The 20,699-nt window shown below is 50.1% G+C and overlaps 1 protein-coding gene across 7 annotated transcripts in view; it reads right to left on the reverse strand.

Moving 5' to 3' along the window:
• The window catches only part of NPRL3 (NPR3 like, GATOR1 complex subunit), a 42,746-nt gene that overhangs the window by 16,248 nt on the left and 5,799 nt on the right, over positions 1-20,699 (reverse strand). For 4 of the 7 annotated variants that reach the window (XR_002077284.2, XM_019439751.2, XM_053894198.1 and 1 more), the window contains 5 exons: positions 15,847-15,885; positions 12,385-12,514; positions 10,419-10,493; positions 3,969-4,122; positions 1,891-1,972 (listed from right to left, as the gene is read on the reverse strand). Coding sequence is in view for 6 of the 7 variants with exons in the window: in XM_019439751.2 (XP_019295296.1) it covers positions 1,891-1,972; positions 3,969-4,122; positions 10,419-10,493; positions 12,385-12,514; positions 15,847-15,885 (480 nt within the window). In the remaining variant the exon portion in view is untranslated. The remainder of the gene's footprint in view (positions 1-1,890; positions 1,973-3,968; positions 4,123-10,418; positions 10,494-12,384; positions 12,515-15,846; positions 15,886-20,699) is intronic. The other 3 variants (XM_019439752.2, XM_019439754.2, XM_019439756.2) reach the window with 2 other exon arrangements.

Raw genomic sequence — 20,699 nt, forward strand, 5'->3', positions numbered from 1 at the left:
AAGGGAGATGTGCGAACTTGTGAAGATGCAGACAGCTGTGCCAGGACACCATTCTCCACCCACTACGCCGGACGGTCCACAAGTTCACCAAGACTCTGGGCAAAGCCAGAGAAGGGATATCTCCTGTGTTGCTAGTGGGGGGGAGGGTACAGTCTGAGGCACAAGCCCCAACGGGGAAATACACCAAAATTACAAGTGCATTTTACCTCTCCAGCCCAGCCATTCCGCTCTCGGGAATTTACCTTGCAGACACATAGGCACACGTACACAGTGACATGTGCACGGAGCCGACCAGCAGGTCTTATAGCACCAGAGGCTGGTACCAACTAAATGCCCAAGGGAAGGGCTGGCTGGCTATGCAGGGGAAAAAAAAAAAAAAAAAAAGAGTCCCTGAGTGACTCAGTCGGCAGAGCGTCTGACTATTGATTTCAGCTCAGGTCATGATCCCAGAGTCGTGGGTTTGAGCCCCACATCGGGCTCCACGCTGAACATGGAGCCTGCTTGGGATTCTCTCTTCCTCTCCCTCCGCCCCTCCCCGACTCATGCGTATGCTCGCTTGCGCTTGCTCTCTCCCTCTCTAAAATAAAAAAATTAAATTAAAAAAAGGAAAATTGAAAAAGTCCTTATTTGCCAATACAGAGAGAGTCTAAGCTACATGGTTCAACTACGAAGGCAAAAGGCAGGCCGCATGTACAGCGTAAAAGGAGAAAGGCAGTCTGTGCCCACCTGTGTGTGCCTCAGGCCCACCTGTGAGGGACGGCACAGGACACACGGCTGTCTGCTTAAATGCATCCTGCCACCAGAATGGGAACTGGCGGTGGTACAGCAGGAAAGAAACTCAACACTCTGATTTTCAAACTTGATGGAAGTGATTGATGATGAAAGGTGATTGAAAGGTGGCCTTTCAAAAGCTTTAGTTAAAACGGCAAAAAGGATGAAAATTTCCAAAATGCTCATAACAAGTATCATTGGGTATGGGACTACAGACGGGCTTTGTTTTCTCTTTATTTTTCTATATTTCCTAAGTATCTACAATGGACATGTATTATTGGTAAGATCAGGAAAATTATTAACATCAAAAAAAAGGAGAGGATGCTGCACAAGCCACCTTTTCTGCGCTCCAATAACACGTGGTATCGCCGGCCACACTCTTAGATCCAGCACACCTCCGGTGGGTGGCATGGAGCCTACCAGGATGGAACGAAGCCCAAGAAGGCCAGGAGAGGGCACTGGGCTGCATGCAAGGACATGGCCCAGAGAAGCCTGCACCTCCATGCCGTCTGTGCAGCAACATGCCTGGCACTATGCGGTCCCCTCGGCTTGAGTGATGGCTCCTCGTGAACCAACAGTCCTGGAGTAGAGTGGGAAGGCAAAGCTTTCAGGGGAACTGTCACTTGGACACGTGCCCAACCCCCACTCTCCACCTCCCACCTGCAGTGCAGACCCAGGGTCAAGGACTGGTGGACCCTCGTTAAAAAGAGGTTCTTCGCTTGTCCACAAAGAGAGTGCTGGGAACAGCAATATAATTGGAACTGTTAACTTCTGCTGTGTCTGCAAACGTCTGCTGCTCTCCTACACTCAGGCCCCAAGCCCCAAGTCCCTCAGAGCCAGGAGGAGCACCCTCTGACCTTCAGTTTCCTCGTGGGGGAGGTGGTGACAGTGACACCGTCTTAGAGGACAGACCCAGAACTTGGCACTGTGTCACGCTGACCCTGCATCTGATGATGCAAAACACTTTCAGGCTCTCCCATGTGACTTCAGGTTCAGTTCTGGGAGGGACTGTCCCAGCAGAAGGGCTCTCTCACCCCCATCTCAGTGGCACCAAGGACAACGGCTCAGGCAACGAGGCCCACAGGGAGATGCACCAAGCATGCCACCCACCTGTCTTACCTGTCATAAGCTTCCTTAAGGTCCCTGGCCAGCTTGCACTTGGGCAGAATGTGATGGAACGGGGACTGAGGACCATCATTTGCTGCAAAAATCGTAACACGGAGAATTTAGAGACTCCAAAGCAAGAAAACTTGCCAAGGTTGGAATGGAAAATACCCTTAAAAACAAATTTAACTGAAAATAAATTGCAAGCCATTTTAAACCAAATATCACACCATTCCCTACTGCTTTTTATAAAATCTGTGCATCGAGTTGAACGAAGATGAGACTCAGGCTGCTTTGTTTGCAGTCTTTATATGGAAATTTGTGTTTAAACGTCACCACTGGTGCCCCCTGAGCCTGCAGCACTGGAACAGTCCGGGTCACTGGCAGCCCCCAAAGCGTCCCCTGAGACCACCAGAGCCACCTTCCACTTGGTGAGTGGGTGCTGCCACACCTCATCCTACTCACTCACACTAATGCAAGTTTTTAAAGTTTACTTATTTTGGAGGGGCCAGGGAAGGAGAGAGAGAATCCCAACTTGGTTTCAGGCTCAGTGCAGAGCCCGACATGGGGCTCGACCTCACAAATCGTGAGACCATGACCTGAGCTGAAATCAAGAGTCAGACATTTAACCAACTAAGCAACCCACGCACCCCTAATGCAATTTATTTTTATGATCAAAAGTCTTTCATTAATCCTTTCTCATAAATGCCTTAAAAACATGTAGTTAAATTGAATTTTTACAAAATTTCCTGTGATAGGGACGTCTAGGTGGCTGAATTGGTTAAGTGTCCGACTTTGGCTCAGGTCATGATCTCACAGTTTATGAGTTCGAGCCCCGCGTTGGGCTCTCTGCTGACAGAGCCTGGAGGCTGCTTCAGATTCTGTGTCTCCCTCTCTCTCTGCCCCTCCCCACTCATGCTTCGTCTCTCAAAAATGAATAAACGTTAAAATTTCCTGTGATAAAGTCACAGACCCTAAAGAGAATGTTCTTTTAAAAACAGAACTTCTAGGAGCGTGTGGGAGGCCCAGTCAGTTAAGCATCCAACTCCTGATTTTGGATCACCTCATGATCTCATGGTTTGAGAGTTTGAGCCCTGAGGTGAGCTCCACACTGTTAGTGCAGAGCCTGCTTGGGATTCTCTCTCCTTCTCTCTTGCCCCTTCCCCACTCATGCTTGAGATCTCTCTCTCTCTCTCTCTCTCTCTCTCAAAATAAATAAGTAAACTAAAAAAAAAAACCCTTCTGGATTGTTATTAACACATAACTGCCAAAACATAATTATACATTTTGACAGCTATCAAAGATAAAAAGCAAATTTTCACTGAAAATGCACGTGAGTTGGACACTTCACGTATGGTGATCATTACTTTTACTTATTGCTTAAGATTAGACTGGGTTCACCTTCAAATCTATTTCTACTTTCTCTCTTTATATAGGCGCTGACCTGAGATGGATGTGGCATGTGTAACAGGTAGGCCTTTCTCTGTGCTTTGAGGTATTTACAAAATACCAAAATCCACAAAAAGATCTACTGGCAAAAAAATTTTTTAAAGATTTTTCTTTTGAACCCCAATGTGGGGCTCAAAGTCACGACCCCGAGATCAAGATTCACATGCTCTACCAACTGAGCCAGCCAGAAGCCCCTGGCAATAATTATTTTTAATTGGTCAGCTGATAACTCAATCAGGTCCTTCATCAATTTAGTTGAAATCAAAGAACTGTAAACCACCCTCTTTGCCAGCTCGATGATCCCACTGGCCTCTCTGCATGTCCTCCCACCACAGGCGAACATGGCCAGAGAGAGCAGGGCTGGGTGGGCAAGGCCCAGTCTGCACGAAGAGCCATCCTGCAGCAGCTGGGGCAAGGGAGGGAGGCAGTGGAGGCTGGGAAATCCATTTAAGTGCAACAGGTCAGGAGAGCTGCTTTCCAACTGTGATCCTTGGGGCACCCTCCTGTGCACCCCAGGAAGATCACGTGAAGGTCACATAACCTCCTGGTGCCTCAGTTTCCACATCCGCACACCTGGATCAGGGTCCCTGCCTCAGAAGGCTGCCTGCTCTGTTGTGTGGGGGAGAGACTCTTGTCACACTCACCATCAGCTACCGCGGACACCTCATCCTGCAGCGCCAGGATCAGCTTGGCCTCTCTTGTGAGATACTGGCAGCGGCGCTCCTCGTGCTGCAGCACGGTGGCGATGCGTCGGGAAAGGTTGTGCAGGCAGTTTATCACTGATGGGTCCGCGTTGGCCTGCAAGAGAGGGCACACGTGACTCAAACGTAGCACACACACTCGTAGCACACGTGCACAGCCGACTCAAACCGTGTAAGAACTCTGTCCAGGTTCACTGCTGTCCCCGGTTCCCCGTGTCCCCTCTAGGGTCTGTCCCCAGAAACACCAGTGCTCTGAGCACCCTATCCTGGGAATCGATGCCCGGATGGTAACGCAGAGACGGTTCTGTGGGGTCCCCTGGCTGGTGGGGCGGGGGAACGCAGGCATTTCCTATAAGCAGAGAAAGGCTCCCGTGCTACAGGGCCCCACACCAGGGCCATCCAGGATGGCATGGTACAGATCAGGCATCCACTCCACGCCGGACAGAGGTAGCCCACTGGGGCAGCGGAAGGCACAGATCCACTACCCACCTGCTGCGGGATTCTCTCGAGTGGGATTCTCTCGGGTGAGACCTGAGACAATGCCCGACAGCGGTACCTCCCTCTCCAGTTAGTTTGATAGGGCCTTCCCAGAGCACAAGTCCTGGCAGCGTGTGGTCACCAGTGTGCTGCTGACTGTTAGTAGACAGGACCAGGCTACGTGATCACACAGGTGACATGGGGTGTACTAAACAGAAGCACTACACCGACTGTTCACTAAACACGCTGTCTGCAGGAAAAGAGGCTCTTTCCAGCAGAAATAAGCATGGCTCACAGAAGTCGTCGGCAGGATCCAGGCCACCCATTCCCCACAAGCTCCCCTGGCACCCCTGTGCTAACTCTGGAACCTATCAGACACCGCAGTGAGGCCAGGCAGGCACACCCACCCAGGCCAGGGGTGGAGCAGGCAGCTGTAGGGTCTCTGAAGATGCTCCACAGAGCAGATAACTGGCCAACCATGACTCAGTGTTTCAGGAGGCCGAGAGGGCGGCTGAGTCATCTTAGGGGTGGAGGTGGGAGAAGGGACGCGTGGTACTGCTGATTAAAACCTCTGGAACCGCCTCCCCTCCTGTTTATCTGGCAGGCAGGGCCCTGCCCTCAGGGTGTTCACAGCCTGCCTTCTGGACCAAAACCCAACCCAGACTCATCACCTGGACTTGGAGAGATTTTCGAAACTCCTGGCAGATTTCATGCTCGCAAAGAGAACTCACACCTGGCAGCACACCTGTGCTGGAGAGAGGACTGGACACTGCTTTCAATGCTGTGCCCACGACCGGGCAGAAGCCCTGCCCCTTCGTGTCAAGGGCAGCCCCTCAACAATGTTCCCCCACAAGATTATGGAACTGGAGGGCCTAGGTTATAAAGTATGTACACATGCTTTAAAACAACATATACTTTTAGAAAAATCCATGTCAAAATACTCTTAGCAGCACAAGAGAAGAAGGGCAACGATCCTGAGCACATGGCTGTTCCCTTGAACAGAAATCAACTCACACCTGAGAGCCTGACCCTATGCTCAAGATCCCACTGGCTGGGACAGGACCGTGCTTTAAGTCAGATGTCCAAGCCCACCTGTGCCGTATTCCCAGACGTGCAAGGGGGTGTGTTCACCCAGGCGAGGCCGGATGACCTACACTGACAGCGTGTGCTGGGGGTTCCTGTTTGGCTTCACAGGCCGGGTACCACTCCAGGTACCTGCACAGCCCAAGGCTATGTGGCCACAATGGGAAAGCTAGCACCTCGGAATTGCCCGGTCTTGAGTGGGAGCTCTGAGAAATGCCATATTTGCCCCACAGGTGATGTGAAACAGCAGGAAATTTAGGGTATCGCCTGTGAGACTTTCTTGCTCCCCAAAACACGTACCCAAATGTAATGAGGCTTCGGAGCAAACGTCCAATTTGCAAGCAATACATGAAATGAAGAGGAAGCAGGATGAGATGAATCCCAACATGGAACATTCAGTGGGACAATGTGAGAGGAGAGTCCTAGGCTGGCAGAGACCTACAGGTTCTCATCCTGGTCCAGGCCAACTGGAAAAATATGGCAACTGAAGAAAGTTTCGATAGACTAGGCACCAGGTGACAACAAACGATGGCCAATTTTGTCAGGTGTGACAGGGTATCGTGTTATAAAATAAATGTCCGTACTTTACAGAGATGTTGTCTGAAGTACATAGAAGTGAACAGACATGAGGTCTAGGACTTGAAACACATGAGCAACAGGTGGGGTAGAGAAGCCAGGGTGGCCTGGTGACGGCTGTGGGACATCAGAGACGGGTATAAGAGGGTTATCAAACTACTGTCACTGATCTGGGGTTTAAAACTTTTCAAAGTAAAAAACAAAAGTATACATTTTTATAAGACTACTAAAAAGGAGGAAAAAAACCTGTCTACCCTAAAATACCAAACCTTTACGTTACTGAAATTTCCTCCCATTCTTCGACATCACGGCCTATGCTACATGAAGCCCTACACTACCTCGTTTCCTGCTGCTTCTACCCGGCAGCAGTCCTCTCTACTCCTCCAGGCTCTGGCCTCCCCTACTCCTCGACTCTAACAGCCCAGCATTGCCAGGAAAATAATCACCACTTTGTCGAACCCTTCCCCAACTACTGGCCACCAGAATGAACCTCCGGCCTCATTTTTATTACAAAAGTCTTCACACAACTTCAAAACCGGCTTGTTTTCTTGACTGCTACATCCAAGGGTGTCACACATTCTGCTATCAAGGGCTGTTCCCCAGAGAAGAGGGCCCGCCTGCCCATGTCCAGGGCGGGGCCGAGGCTGCTTCTCACCACCCATCTCACAGAGGCTGCCGGTACTGACACGTGGAGAGCATTCGCCAGGATTTTTAGTCTTTGGTTTCTTACTTGAATTCTCTCTCTGGATGTCTGCATTATGTCATTTCACAAGTCAGACCCTGGTAGTACTTACACTATGAAAATGCCAAAACTATAAAAATAAAAGTCTCCTCTTAGCACCTCACACCTCAGGGACAGCCACTGTTAAGCAATCATTTTGTCTTAACATGCAGGTTTTTTTTTTCTTTTTTTAGTGTTTTATTTTGAAGAGAGAGAGAGAGAGAGACAGTGCAAGTGGGGGAGGGGCAGAGAGAGAGGGAAACACAGAATCTGAAGCAGGCTCCAGGCTCTGAGCTGTCAGCACAGAGCTCCACGCAGGGCTCAAACTCACAAGTGGTGAAATCATGACCTGAGCCAAAGTCGGATGCTTAACCAACTGAGCCACCCAGGCGCCCCAGAAGGCCTGTTTTAAAAATTAAGCTCCGGGACACCTGGGTGGCTCAGCCGGTTAAGTGTCGACTTCGGCTCAGGTCATGATCTCGTGGTTTGTGGGTTCAAGCCCCGCATCGGGTTCTGTGCAGACAGCTCGGAGCCTGCTTCAGATACCGTGTCTCCCCTCTCTCTGCCCCTCCCATGCTCATGCTCTGTCTCTGTTTCTCAATAATAAATAAATGTTAACAAAAAAAATTTTTTTAATTAAGCTCCATTATAAAGGAGCTTTTCTCTGACATTATTTTGGTTTTGAGCCATTCATGCAGTGAATGTGGTATGGGCTACACACACAAAAACTCTCAACATAAAAAAGCACCTTGAGACTTAGAATGATACCCAATTTTACAGGTGCCCTCTCTGCTCAGCCTCATTTCTGCCACTCTGAAGGTTTTCTGTTTTCTTTGTCACTGAGATCCAGTCACTTTGGTCTGGGACACTTCTGTAAAAAGCCATCATGCAGATTACACGGGCCCAGACAGAAAGAACACTGAATATTTTGGTGAAAACTGATAGTGAGATATTTCAGCGAAATTCCATTATCTAATAGTTACTAAATATAAATAAATTTTCTAGGTAATTAAAGTCCTTTCATAATATTAGCCAGTTTCTACCCAGGAATGCTTTTTATGCTTATTTGGATCCCTTATATTTTGACAGCTTTATTGAAAAGAAATTTCCTCTGACACAACTTCAGACAGCACTGGCAACTGCCTTAAGAAACTATCAGTTTCGGGGCACCTGGGGGGCTCAGTCAGTTGAGCATCTGACTTTGGCTCAGGTTATGATCTCACGGTTCACGGGTTCGAGCTCCCACGTCAGGAGCTGTACCCTGGCAGGGGAAGAAACCCAAACACCACAGCCCAGGGACTCAGTTGGGAAGAACTTCTAGGTTCTTCTGTTCAGGTGAAGCTGACCGCTTGGGTGAGCTGACTGGCCATCCCTCCTTCCATCACAGTGAAGCCAAAGAACAGCAGGTTAAGGAGGCACCAGCAGGGCGAGGAGAGGCACTAATGCACAAGACCAGCGGTCTCAGGCCTTCCCCTTCCCTTCTCCCCACCCACTCTGCAAAGGGGAAGCAACTACATGGGACAAAGGAAGATGGAAAGGTAGAAAGAAGGGAGCAAGGCAAGAGAGGGAGGAGGCAGACAGAAGCCGTACAGGATGGTGACCTGGGGGCAAGCTCACCTGTATGAGAGGCGAGCTGGGGGCAGCACACAAGGACTAAAGGAAAGGTCCTGCATCTTGTGATGAGATGTCCTCATCACAGGGTCCACCAGCCCCCACACAAGTGCCAGACAAGGACTCACAAATGGTGAAGGAACTCATCACCGGCAGACCGCCACTGCAAGAAGTATAGTCTTTCGGGCAGAAGGAAAATGACAGCAAATGGAAATGTGGATCTGGAAGCAAAGGAGCAGCGCAAATAGTGACTGTATGGGTGAACACGTGATTCCTTCTTATTACGTATGTCTCTTAACAGTTAATACCAGTATCCTGTGGGGTTTACAATACAGGCAAAGTAAAACGCAGGACAAGGTAGCACAGAGAGCAGAGAGGAGAAACGTGTGAATACTGTTGCAAGGTTCTTATGTTACATGTGAAGTTATAGATGGACCTCTGAAAAGGTGATCTTGGTAAACTGAAGATGTTCACTAAAACGTTAATTAAAGGGGTGCCTGGGTGGCTCAGTCGGTTAAGCATCCGACTTCGGCTCAGGTCATGATCTCGCAGTCTGTGAGTTCGAGCCCTGCATCAGGCTCTGTGCTGACAGCTCAGAGCCTGGAGCTTGCTTCAGATTCTGTGTCTCCCTCTCTCTCTGCCCCTACCCTGCTCGTGCTTTCTCTCTCAAAAATAAATAAACATTAAAAAAAATTTTTTTAAAGAAAATATCAGCTTACATATAAATATATGTAATATATATATAACATATACACACACACACACACACACACACACACACACACATAAACATATATACACATAAAGGAAAATAACAATGTTGGCGAGGAGGTCAAGAAGTTGGAATGCTCACACATTGCTGGTGGGATATAAAACAGGACCACCCCGGTGGAAAACAGTCTGGTGCTTCCTCCAAAGGCTATCATATGACCCTGGAATCCCACTCCCAGGTGTGCACGGTATACCGAGGAGAAATGAAAACGTGTCCACGCAAACATTTGGATACAAATGTCTATAACGGCACTGTTCATAATATTGTATTGTTGAACATATATTATTCTTTTATTTACTTATTTATTTGAGAGACACAGAGAGAGAGAAAGAAACAGAGAAAAAGAGAGAGAACGAGCGGGGAAGGTGCAGAGAGAGAGAGGGACAGAGGATATGAAGTGGGCTCTGTGCTGACAACAGAGAGTCCAATGCGGGGCTCGAACTCACAGACCACGAGAGCATGACCTGAGCCGAAGTCAGATGCTTATCAACTGAGCCACCCAGGCACCCTGAACATATATTGTTCTTAATGGCTAAAAAGCAGAGACAACATAAACATTCATCAACAGATGAATGGATAAACTGTGGTTCGTCCATATAACACAATACGATTTGGCCATAAAAAAGAAGAAAGTCCTGACACATGGTACCTAACACATGGGTGAACCTCAAAATCATTATGCTAAGTGAAAGAAGCCAGATACCAAAGGTCACGTATTATAGGATCCAATTTATATGAAAATGCAGAATAGGTAAATCCACAGACAGAAAGTAAACTGGTGGTTTCTAGGGGCTGAGAGAGGAGAGAAAATGAGATGTAAGTGTTCTCCTTTTAGGGTAATGAAAACGTGCTGGAACTGACAGTGGTTACAAAACGTGGTTACTAGACGCCACCAAACCACACTTTAAAATGGTAAAAATGGTAAATTTTTGTTATGTGTATTTTATCCAGAAAAAAAAATAAAACAAAAGGGGGAGCATACCAAGGGTAAACTCTTCCAGCAGCTCAGGAGGAGCTTGGCAGTAGCTGGGTCAGCTCAGCAGTCTGAGCTCGGAGCCAACCACTCACCAGAAGTGAGCTGCTGCTACTCTTCCCTGACCCTCCTCCCTGATCTACCCACCTGTGCTCTTCAGCCATTTGCACACTCACTCACCCTCAGGGCAAACACCACATTAAAAAGAATCATGGTGGGAGCTTCCCTCTTTGGAGATGGATCGGTTTTTGAGACCTGTAGAAGAAACGTAATTCTAATGAATGAGAGTTACCATGTTCCAAGAAATATCTTGTTTAGTGCTATTCTTCAGGCATGGGAAAAGGTTCCAGAATATACCCAACCCTGAGAAAAACAGAGCCCTAGGGTCTTGGAGAAGTGATCAGCATCCCTGTAGAAGCAAGCACTGGCGGCATAGACAGACTGAGACACAGTTGAGACAAGAGTGGGAAGGTCAGTGCTATGACCCAAAGTGACAAGACTACCCCAGTCAATGGAGGTGAGCTGAGGTGTCCACACGAGACAAGATGGGGAGAGGCTCAAGCAAATGGGGTGTTCTCTGCCAAGACTCTCCGTCACTCAGTGGTGTTTCCAGTGTCAACCTGGGTCCTCCCAGGCTGTCTCGGCCCAGTATGGCAACCACTCAGGGCAATTAAGAGACAAGATAATGCTCAGAGCCAGCAAAGACCAAGCTGCTGCTCTGTCATCCAGCCAGCCAGCCCAGTTCACAAACACCAAGGTGAATACCAGTGTTGCCACCAGGGGGCATAGGAGTTCGGCCGAGGGGGGGGGGGGCGGGGGAGGGGAGGGAGTGCACATCTCCCTGGGTCATCCCAAATCGGCTCTTCATCCCTGTTTGCCACTCCAGTTCTGTAGGGTATAACTCCTGACAAGCTGTCAGATCTCCCCTCTGTCACTCACAGGTCATCAGTGGGGACTGAGCCCTGTCTCCAGGGGCCTCGGTAAAGAGGAAGGATGCCACCCGTGGGGCCTGGTGCATGGCCCCACATCCCGGCACCCCCAACTGCCTCAGAAGCTCCTTCCATGGGCTGATTCATGGAAAAGATTTGAGGACTGCAATTTCTGGGTCATATAAATGGAGCTAAATCTTATACTGTCTTATCAAAGACCTGATTCTGCCTGAGTGCAAAGGACTGACTGGCAGGTTCTGGTGTGCAAATTCCCTTGGGTGATGGTACATTGGATCTTGTTAAAACCCCTCAGTACTGTACCATTTCATTCATCACAGAATGCACATAGAGGGTTTAGCACAAGAGAAAGAACTAAACTAATAATATTTGCTATGGTATCATCTAACAGTAAGAAAAAAATACTTGCACCACTTTAGAAACAGACATCTGAGATATAAAAGGGAAGGCCACATTCAGGAGAGACCCTGAATGGGGCAAGAACTGAAACCACAGGAGGCCTGTGAGAGTGGCAGCGGACAGCAAGCACCAGGTCAGGTCTGCCGCACAAAGGCTGCCTTCACCGGAGCCAGCGTGGGCCACAGGCTCCCCAAGGGCCTCAGAAACAGTGTGGGCCATGTCTGCCCGGGGAGAACCTTACCTGCCCAGGTAGGGCCATACCTGCCTGGGAAGGCCATACCTGTCTGGGGAGGGCCATAGCTGCCCAGGAAGGGCCATACCTGCCCAGGAAGGGCCATACCTGACCGGGGAGAACCCTACCTGCCTGGGGAGGGCCACACCTGCCCGGGGAGAACCCTACCTGCCCGGGGAGAACGCTACCTGCCCAGAAAGGGCCATATCTGCCCGGGAAGAACCCTACCTGTCCGGGAAGAACCCTACCTGTCCGGGGAGAACCCTACCTGCCCGGGGAGGGCCATACCTGCCCAGGGAGAACCCTACCTGCCCGGGGAGAGCCATACATGCACAGGGAGAACCCTACCTGCCCAGGGAGGGCGATACCTGCCCGGGGAGAACCCTACCTGCCCGGGGAGGGCCATACCTGCCCAGGGAGAACCCTACCTGCCCAGGGAGGGTGATACCTGCCCGGGGAGAACCCCACCTGCCCCGGAAGGACCATACCTTCCCGGGGAGAACCCTACCTGCCCGGGGAGGGCGATACCTGCCCGGGGAGAACCCTACCTGCCCCGGGAGGGCCATACCTGCCCCAGAGCATGCTGCAGCAGTGTCGGGTGCCCAACAAACCGCACGTTATCAATCTTCAGTTCAAATTTTTGGCCACACATTTCAGACTTGGTTGCCAAAATTGTTGCCAGAATGACATCCGAAAACCTTAAAATTATAAAAGGGTAGAGTGGAAATAAGTAAACAAAGCGTCACAGCACCACACCCACCTGCCCTCAGAGAGGAAAGGTCTCAGGACATGGCAGCTTCGTGCGTGGAGTGGTCAACCCCCACTGCTGACTTGGAGATTTCTATCAGTTTCCCTTTTGAAGCAATCCCCAAGATCAGGGACATAAAATCACCAGAATTACAAGGTAAAAGGCATGAGAAGCATAGGCTGAAGGCACATGCTGTCATTTCTCGGCATGCTCTATGAAATTCAGGACAGAAACGAGTTGCAGCTTGCTTTTAAAGGGAGGACAACAGCTGGAGCTGGCACTGCCCTGAGAAGCCACTCACTGAGGCTCACAGACGTATCGGGGGCTTCCCCCAACTGGCCCAGGTTTGCCAGGCTGCACCCCACAACCCCCAGGACCTCCCATCCCCAGGTGTGTGAAGGGCGAGGGGACAACACTAACTACAGTGTGTGTTAACTACCTTCCTCACAGCACGGCTGTCTGGCTGTTTCCTCATCTGAGTTCTTACTAGGGATGAAACTTCTAAGATATGCAAAATATGCAGAACCGACGATATGACAGAAATGTGGGGGCACACAGGACTGGATGCCACGGAAAAGGAGGAATGGCTGCAGTGCGACAGCAGCTCTGGATGCAATCTCTGTGGAACTGCAGAGCTCACTCCTTTTCGAGATGCATCTGCACCCTTGTGTCTCCCCACCAGCGGCCCTGTTCCTTCCTGCCCAAAGCGGTCCAGATAAGGGAAAGGCACCACAGGGAGGAGACTGCTGGGGGGTGCAGTGTCGAGTCTTATCTCAGAGCCCAGGCTCCAGGGGCCTGCACTCTAGAAACAGGGATGAACCATCTACGATCTGGAGCCAGAAGGGAGACAAGACTGGTGCTCATTTCTCCACCTGGAAAAAGCATTTCTAACATCCAGGTCAGAAGGGCACACTGTGTTGGGGAAGGGGGCTCCACTTCCCCCAAGACCACACGCTACCCCTGGGCAGGGAGACCCCTAAAGTCCCGAATAGGGCAACGAGGACAGACACGCAATGTGCATCCTGGACCTTCGCCGAGGAGCCACAGTGAATCAGGGACTGCGCCGGATGTCTCTCTCCTGGAGGAACCACAACGGGGGGAAGAGGCAACTACCACCTTAACACTCCAAAGGGGAAGGTCTGCTGTGGACTGCTGCTGCAGTTCAGCCCTGAAAGAGCAAATGACTTTGATATAAAATGACCTAGGAAGGGGGGTCGCTGCTTCGGGCTCCTTACACTCGGCAGGCCTCAATGTCTAACACTAGAGGCTAACTTGGAACCAGCCTGGAGCAAGAACCTTGTGGTGCTCAACCACCACGCGGACAAAAGCAAGACAGGCAGCACCTCCGCGGCAGGCAGGCCGGGCCTAGCACTGCCAAGGGGGGCTGGTCACGGTGGCTTCCAGCCTTCCTCCAGGACCAACACGGTCCTCCAGGTATCCACACAAACCAGGTGCAGGGGGGTTGGTCAGAACGGGCTGCCTTGCCTCTTGCACAGTCAGGACTGCAGTTGGACCTCCTGACACCGAAGTTGTCAGAAACATTCTGGCAAACTTGGGACCCACAGCCCAAGCCCTTGGCTGCCCAGCGTGCGTCGCTCCTTCCCAGGAATACCGCTCTCTGGAGTGAATAAACCAGAGACGGCAGAGTCCAGAGTATTAGACCAAAGGCATTATTACATGTTTTCTTCAAAAACTCTAAATGGGTCACTCTGCCCTGTAACTCCCATCTGAGGGTCACAGTGACGGTGAGGGAGGGCTTCAGAATGATAAAACCCTAACAAATACTTCTGCTCTCGTAACTGATTCAATGCCAACATTGCACACCCTATGTGAACAAACGCTACCCCTCCACGGACAGTGATAACGGATAGGAAAACAACTTCCTACCATTCCAGAAGGTTCGCTTTTTCTTGTGATACCCACAGTTTCCACTAAAAACCTCTGCTCTGTCACAAAGAGCCATAGACAGGCCTCGGCCCTGGCCTTCAGCCACCAAACCAGGAACCTAAGTTTGGCTGTGAGGTGAGTCCCGAGATTCAGAGGCAAACAGTAGTGGCCCAGTTCGCATTCATAAATATCCAAATCCAAAATGTGTCTTTCCAGGAGCCAAATAAAAAGCACTTCCCCCTCTAGATTCAGAAAGGACAGAACAGAGGGAACCAACTGGAGAGCCATGTACTGCTGAAGTTAAAAGCCACACTGTGCCGAGTGGCCCTTCGAGGAGGCCTCTCTAGGGTGGCGAGTGGGAGGGTGTTAGGCTGCTCTGCCTGATGAGCTAGTCTGGACCACACAAGGACCCACTCACTGCAGCCTAGATTACACATTCATGATTTTAGCAAATGCTTGAGGGGCTTATACTTTCTGTACTGTGTGTGCTGACATAACACGCCCAAAGTCACAGAGTCTGTCATGAGATTTAGGGGAAGGGGACACAACTGACATAAACAGCAAAGTAAAACAAAAACAAGTGACAATATTTGTTTCCAAAAATAAAAGCACTTAACATGAATTAGCCCAGCTGGAAAACAGGGAAAACCTTCTATTTCTGCCGGAATATTCAGGAGCAGGACTTTTTCTCTGCCTTGGCAAAAAAAAAAAAAAAAAAAAAGAGAAAAAGAAAAAGGGCCGGGGGGAGGGAGAGGCAGCATAGAAGGGAACTCATCTCTGCCCCCTCCTGTTTTGGGGGGCTCACGGATATTCTATGCACCTCCAACACCCAGGGGGATGCCCCATCACGGGACAGAGGGACCCACTTACCCACACCCTCCTGGAGAAGTGCCATATAAACTCCACAGGAACATTTTTGCCTCTAATGGGCACACACAACAGCATCTAAGCCCAAGGACCACATTTAGCACCCAGCCCTTGAGAGAGGCCTCCTGTGACTCCTCTGAGAAATGAAGGGAAGAAGCAACGATCAGAGGTCTCTCTTGGAGGCTGGCTAGGGAGAGGAGGAGCCTGTTCCTGCTTGCCTACCACCTTCATGGGGCCACTGGTGCCTGCCTGGAGGAGGGGAGGTCTACGTGCATGCCTGGTCCCAGAAGTCTCCCTGGTACCAGCCAAACTCGCCTTGGCCTCTCAGGTAATGTGGAATAGCTAAACAACTCCAGGTGGAGAAAGGGCAGGGGCACTCATGGGGGATCAGGCAGTGAGGTCCAAGCCAGAGCCTGTGTGCCTCGTTAGTCATTTTTCAACACCGAGGGCAATCAGTTAAGCACAATTATAAGAAGAGAAGGCAGCAAGAATCAAGACAGAAAGGTGGCGGAGAAGTCTTGGGCTTACCCTGCAACCAATCGCTCATCGGTTGGAGGACATGGCTCGCTGGAATGGGAACAGGACCATCAAGACCAAACAAACACACTGATTTTAAAAATCATGAATAGTTACAAGGCTGTTTTATTAAAACAAGTGTTAAAGTCTAGCAAAAGTACCACCATAAGCATTAACTGCTGAGGGCAAGGCTAAGCAACTTACCGGACAAGAAAAAAGACACAGACACTCGCCAAGTTGAAGACTTACCACAGTTTTCTCACAAAAGCTCAAAGTCCCACATGTAAACTGAGCACAAGTGAGTGTCTGTCTTCAGAAGCAAGAGCAAGGCTGGAAGACCTGGGTCAGAGCCCAACACCACACGTATTCACTTGACGCCCATGCACAAGCATTTAATCTTTCTGATGAAACCATCTCAGTAAGATCCAGGGAGATCGCCACAGGGAAAAGCCTGATAAACACTGTAGAATGCAGCGAACATCGCGGCCCCACGTCTTGAGATGCCGTTAACTGTCTGCAAAACCAAACTCAGCGTGCCTCTGCACAGCACAGGACGGCAGGCCCTTCTGCAGCAAATCTGTACGTGATGGATGAGGCCTCTGTGCTATGAACTTTAGTTTTTCAGAGAGTATGTTTAAAAGAGTCAAGTTCGTCTGCAGAGGCCTGTGTTCTCGGACATGCTGCTTTCCCAGTACCCTGCAAACAGAGAGTAGGCCAGACCCCAGAGTGGAGACAACACTGGAGGGACAAGAGCCTGCCACAGCGCTGTGCCACCCTGCTGGGCCTGCTGCTCCCCACGGCTCTCACTGAGAAACGCCTAAGACCCACACGACAGAAACACACAACCAAGAGCCCCCTTTTTCAACAGCTCCCAAACTTCAGCTCATCAGTTTACATAGTAAGAAAGGGGTAAGATGTTTTGTGGACTTTCCAAGATCACCCACCAAGTCAGAATCCCTAGAAGCCCTAGTGCAACTCCTACCACCTTTATCTTCGACAAAATCCCTCTAGTTTCAAAAGAGAAGAAGCATCTGGGGCTTCCAAGTGTCAGCAGTGCTCTATTTCCACCCTGGGCTGTGGAGGTGACAGGTCAGACCCCGCTGGCATGTTTTGTTTTGTTTTGTTTTTTAAGTTCATTTATTTATCTTTGAGAGAGAAAGGAATGTGACCAGGGAAGGGGCAGAGAGAGAGGGAGACAGAATCCCAAGCAGGCTCCACACTCAATACAGAGCCCGACGTGGGGCTCGATCCCACAAACTGTGAGATCATGACTTGTGCCGAAATCAAGAGTCAGACACTCAAACTGAGCCACTCAGGCGCCGCCCCTCTCCCCGCCCCCCCCCCCCCCCCCCCGGCTTCCCCCTTCAGTGGCGTATCTTATGAACTTGTGTCTGCACCTCTGAGGGAGGCAGAGCCACCAACAAGTACTCTCCCCAAGGCACAGATGTTCCCATGATACCCAGACCTGCGAGGGGGAGGCAGAGGTGCCCTGCCACCCTCAGCATCTTACAAACAGGCAAAACTGAGGCTCCTGGTCTAAGAAACATGCCCAAGATCATACCGTAGGATGCAAAATGAGAGTCACACCTGGAACCCTGAACTTGCACTCGTCCCAACACATTGCCTGCAGGCATGTGCCAGTGTGGACACACCAGTGTAGACTCAGTGACTGGGTCAGGAAAGGGGTAGGGGATGCCCAAGCTTGGGGACAACACTGCTTATCCACATTCCGTACACTGACCTCAGCTCTAGGAAACAGGGCCACCTTTTTTACTTACTTAACTTACTTACTTACTTATTTATTTATTTCTGGGGGCGGGGGGGAGAGAGAAAGCACGAGCAAGGGAGGACAGAGAGAGAGAGAGGGAGGGAGGGAGAATCCCAAGCAGGATCTGTACTGCCAGCACCAGAGCCCAATGCGGGACTCGAACCCATAAAACATAAGACCATGATCTGAGCCGGAATCAAGAGTCGGACGGTTAACCGACTGAGCCGCCAGTCCACCTGCACAAGGGGCTTCCAGGCGTCAGCAGTGCTCTAACACATGTCCAGCTGCACGCTAGTAGAAGCAAAGCTGGTGGAGAGAGGCCCGGTGGAGCCCCGTGTGCACCTGGTGTGGAGGACCCAGCTTGCCTGGCTAAGGTTCTCATCCAGCTGAGGGTGTGAACATGCCAAAAAGCTGGACCCACTGCTTAGAGAAAGGTGGCCAAGTCGCTGAGGAGGGCAGCAGTGCCATCCGATCCCACCACCCCCTCAAGGCCAACCGAGAATCAAAAGGTTTCACAGTTCCGAGGTCTTCTGGATGATGTCTAAAGTAAAATGATTTCTGGGGCGCCTGGGTGGCTCCGTCGGTTGGGCGTCCGACTTCGGCTCAGGTCATGATCTCATGGTTTGTGAGTGTGAGCCCCGCGTCGGGCTCTGTGCTGACAGCTCAGAGCCTGGAGCCTGCCTCAGATTCTGTGTCTTCCTCTCTCTCTGCCCCTCCCCTGCTCACGCTCTGTCTCTCTCTCACGCACAAAAAAACACAGATTAATAAAAAGAAAAAAAAAAAATTTAAAGTAAAATGATTTGAGTGTTCTGAAATAAAGTCAACTCTCCTCCAAGCTACCAGCTTCTCCTTCTAAGACGGTGCCCAGAACACTCCACGTTGGGAGGGATCGTGCCTTTGTGACAGACTCCAGGCTTTCTCCAAGACCTCTCTTGATGGTTTTTGCCCTGCCAGTGTCGGGGCTGCATAATGCTATGAAGCATGACCTCCGTGGTCCCTAACTCTCATCCAACAGAAACACTACAACGTTTCTAAATCTGAATTTCAAACCTTAAAGATAATGAACAATATCCATTTTATTCTTTTCCTCCTACTGAAGTCTATATAAGTTTTTGTTAACCTGACAATTAATTTTTATATCCTGAAACACATCTTTTTTTTTTTTTAATTTTTTCTTAACGTTTGTTCATTTTTGAGAGACAGAGAGAGAACATGAGCAGGGAAGGGCAGAGGGAGGGAGACACAGAATCTGAAGCAGGCTCCAGGCTCTGAGCTGTCAGCACAGAGCCCAATGCGGGGCTTGAACTCACAAACTGTGAGATCATGACCTGAGCCGAAGTCAGACACTCAACTGACTGAGCCACCCAGGCGCCCCTGAAAGACATCATCTTAATGATTCACCTTATAAAACCAGCACACGCTCTAAGCCAGTGCGGTCCAACAGAAGTTTCTACAGTGGTGGAGATACTCTAAATCTGAACCATTCAGTACAGTAGCCATGAGTTGCCTGTGGCCCCGGAGAATTAAAATGCAGCTAGTATAATGGAGGAACTAAATTTCATTTCATTTCAATTTAAATGATGACTTTAACACAGGGCACCAAAGGTCTGCATTCTCACTTCTCTGAGGCCGTGGACGTCTTCCACCACACGCGCACATCACACAAGCGGCCTGTTAACATCGTTTCAATCTAGCAAAACAGTGCTCAGGACCATTCTCCTGGTTTCAGAAGAAAAGCCCCTTCGAGAAGACAATCAAGGAGAACACAGACAAAAGGTACGATGCACCTTAATCGTACTGCTTTGGAAGATGTCTGAGCCACAGCAGGGTTCCCCCAGGTGTCAGAGGCTTTGGCAGGCCAACGGGACAAAAAAAAAGCTGGGTATTAACCAGTATCTCTGAAAACACAGCAGGCGGGGAGTGCTGTCATGTGCTAAAATTACCAAATGAAGTAATTCTTAAGTTTAATGAGACAGAGTATAAGGAACCAGCTCTTCTTACTGAACAAGCTTATCAGAGAATTCTGATAGACCCACAATGCCTCGCTCCCTTCCTATGGTTTTTCCCCTTCTGTATGCTACATATGAAAATAATTCCCTAAAAAACATCTTCTTAGTCTTTTATTACAGGCCTCCGAGAGCTAACTCCAGGGCTCAGGTGCTGCCAGCCTCCTAGGAAAGCCACACAGACTGCTCCAACGGCGCTTTCTGCTTCAGCGGCCCGAGCCTCAAACCTATGGAGCTTGGAGGGAGAAGGGCAGGCCAGCCCTGCTCTAGATGAATCTATGCTGCAGGCAGAAGACAAAATGCACCCACCCCACGAGAAGGAGCAAAGTGCTTTCTACGCACCTGTAACAAACGAGAGTTTGTTCCAAGTGGCCGACCTCAGAGGACAAGAAGACCACAGCCTTCTACATCAAGCAGAACATGGGATGTCCCATAATCCCCCACACCCCCTGCCCTCTCCTGCTGGTCTCTCTTCCAAAGCTTGCTCCCCTCAGAGACAGTCACGGGCCATGCCAGAGGCCCCATATACCCTCACAAAAAAGGGTAAAACCACAATTGTGGAACTGCACAACACCATGGCGGATATGGTGTCTTGTCAAGAGGCCTGAGGGAGACAGTGCCAGCTCACGCCATGGCAAAGGCCCAGGAAGGGACCTCAGCGATTCTGCCATGGAACAGCTGAAGCTGAGTCCTTCACTGCATGCAGGCCCCAGCTGTGTTTAAGGCACCGAGGGCAGGCAATTTATAACCCTCCTTTAGCTGGTAGTACCATTTACTAAGCCTTAAAATGAATGTAAAGCAGACGTGGTCATTTCCTATGTTTGCCACCCTGACGGCATCTCCCAGGACAAGCAGGGGAGCACACACAGGAAGGACCAGGACCTGCCTTTCATCCGTGCCCTAAAAGAGCAAGGGTCACATCAGCCCTGGCTCTCAGCCCACATCACCCCATGAGCAGGCTGGGCTGCCCCAAGCACCTACATGTGCCCTCTGGGCACATGCTTGAGAAGTCAATTCTGAGGACAGCACTGGGGACTGATTTTCTCCATCTTCCTCTCATGGTAGATAGCGTTCCCTCTAGCCTCATCTGT

This window comes from Panthera pardus, unplaced genomic scaffold, assembly GCF_024362965.1.
Source record: "Panthera pardus isolate Hobbes unplaced genomic scaffold, ASM2436296v1 HiC_scaffold_4, whole genome shotgun sequence".
NCBI lineage: Eukaryota > Metazoa > Chordata > Mammalia > Carnivora > Felidae > Panthera > Panthera pardus.